We start from the raw sequence: 1572 nt of genomic DNA, 5'->3' as shown, positions 1-1572 counted from the left end.
GCGGCGATAAGGGTAAAATAATAATAATTAAAATGTCCATGGACACCTGCCCGGAGGCAGGTGTCGCCGGCACCTCGTTCTACAAAGGAAGTAACCCAGGTTTGGGAGATGAAGAGAGAGTGGGGGCCGGGGTCCCCGCTCAGGCAGACGAGGCCATCCGCCCATGTCCGTTCGGCCTCAGAGCACAGCAGACGCAGCTGCAGAGTTTCCCAAGGCCGCCTGGCACCAGGACACAGTTGACAGTGAGCCGAGCCGCCCGACCCCGGGGCCCGCCGGCCGCGTTTAGCTCGACTTCAATAGGCTGTTTCCTTCCGGGGCCACTTCAGCCGGATGGCCAGAGAATCACACAGCAGGGACTGCACGCACAGGGACAGATGGCCCTCACTCGTCGCCTGTCCAGTGAGGGACAGACGGTGAACCCAGTACGTAAGGCATGGCACTCACCCGCGGACGGAGAAAACGCATGTGCATCTTGAGTGCGTGGCGAGTTCGGCTGTTGGTGGCAGCACGGATGTGGTACTTGGGCTGTTAGGTGAGCGCTCTGAGGCGGAGCGAAGGGATGTGGAGCGAAGGGACGCGGAGGCTGACGCCGCGGGAGGCCGGGGCCGTCCTGGCCGCAGCGGGGAGAGCGAGAGCGAGCGTCGGAAGGAGCTGAGGAAGCAGGGGGACGTGGTTCCCAAAGCGGCAGTGACAGCGCCTAGCTCCGCCGCCGCGGCCGCGAGGCCCAGAGCAGTGACGCCCAGGCCTATGAGTCATGGCTTCCGATTCCATCGCGGCTCAAAGAAACCCGTGCTTCCGGGAGGGACACTGGGTCCCTGGCTGGGGTCGGAGAAGTGTGAGGCCCGCCTGGGCGCCTCGGGGTGCCAGAAGAGGAACGGCGACGGTCCCCAGGAAGCAGGGCGGGCGGCAGCGCGCTGTCCGGGGGTCCGTTGTGGAAGGCAGCGGCGGGGTCTGAGCCGCGTCTGCGGCTCCAGCGTGCGGGTCCCCCGCTCCGTGCTGCGTGCTGAGCCCGGACGCCTGTGCTCGACTGCGAGATGCTGGCGTTCGGGGAATCGGGGTTGACACGGTACTCCCAGTACCACCTTCGCGGCATTTCCGTAAATTAAATATTTTCCTCGTTTTTTTTTTTTTTTAAAAAGGAAACAGAAGCTAGCCCGCAGGGGCTCCCACTAGCCAGGTCTAGGACCAAGGAGCATCAACAGGAGTCGGTGAGAATTCCGCAAAACTTTAGGCAGAACGAGGAGGAGGAGAAAGGACAGCTCTTTTTAAAAACTTGGCAGAAGAATGCTGACTGCTCCATGCGGACGAAACGCTTGCGGTAGAAAACCATCGCTCTGGGACAGGGGTGATCACCTGGCTCAGGCGGGCCCCACAGACATGCTGACATCGGCAGTGAAAAACGTGTTAGGAAACAGGGCGTCCAGAGGCCCCGCCACCAAGGACGTTTTAATACTGAGCAGAAAAGGGGGCTTTACACAGGAGAAGCGGAAATCCGGCGGAGGACGTCTTAGCCCAGGGCAGCCCGGACCTCGGCCCGCTGGGGCAGGACCTCATGGGGCTCCCGGCATCAGG

General features: G+C 62.2%; 1 protein-coding gene across 1 annotated transcript in view; it reads left to right on the top strand.

Moving 5' to 3' along the window:
* RNF213 (ring finger protein 213) overlaps positions 1-1572 on the top strand; it is an 86045-nt gene that overhangs the window by 30451 nt on the left and 54022 nt on the right. The window contains exon 12 of the mRNA XM_023523011.1: positions 533-1015. Coding sequence (XP_023378779.1) covers positions 533-1015 — 483 coding nt within the window. The remainder of the gene's footprint in view (positions 1-532; positions 1016-1572) is intronic.

The sequence above is a fragment of the Pteropus vampyrus genome, unplaced genomic scaffold (assembly GCF_000151845.1).
Source record: "Pteropus vampyrus isolate Shadow unplaced genomic scaffold, Pvam_2.0 Scaffold371, whole genome shotgun sequence".
NCBI lineage: Eukaryota > Metazoa > Chordata > Mammalia > Chiroptera > Pteropodidae > Pteropus > Pteropus vampyrus.
The sequence above is the reverse complement of the archived record's forward strand: the minus strand, read 5'-3'. Positions and strand labels throughout refer to the sequence as shown.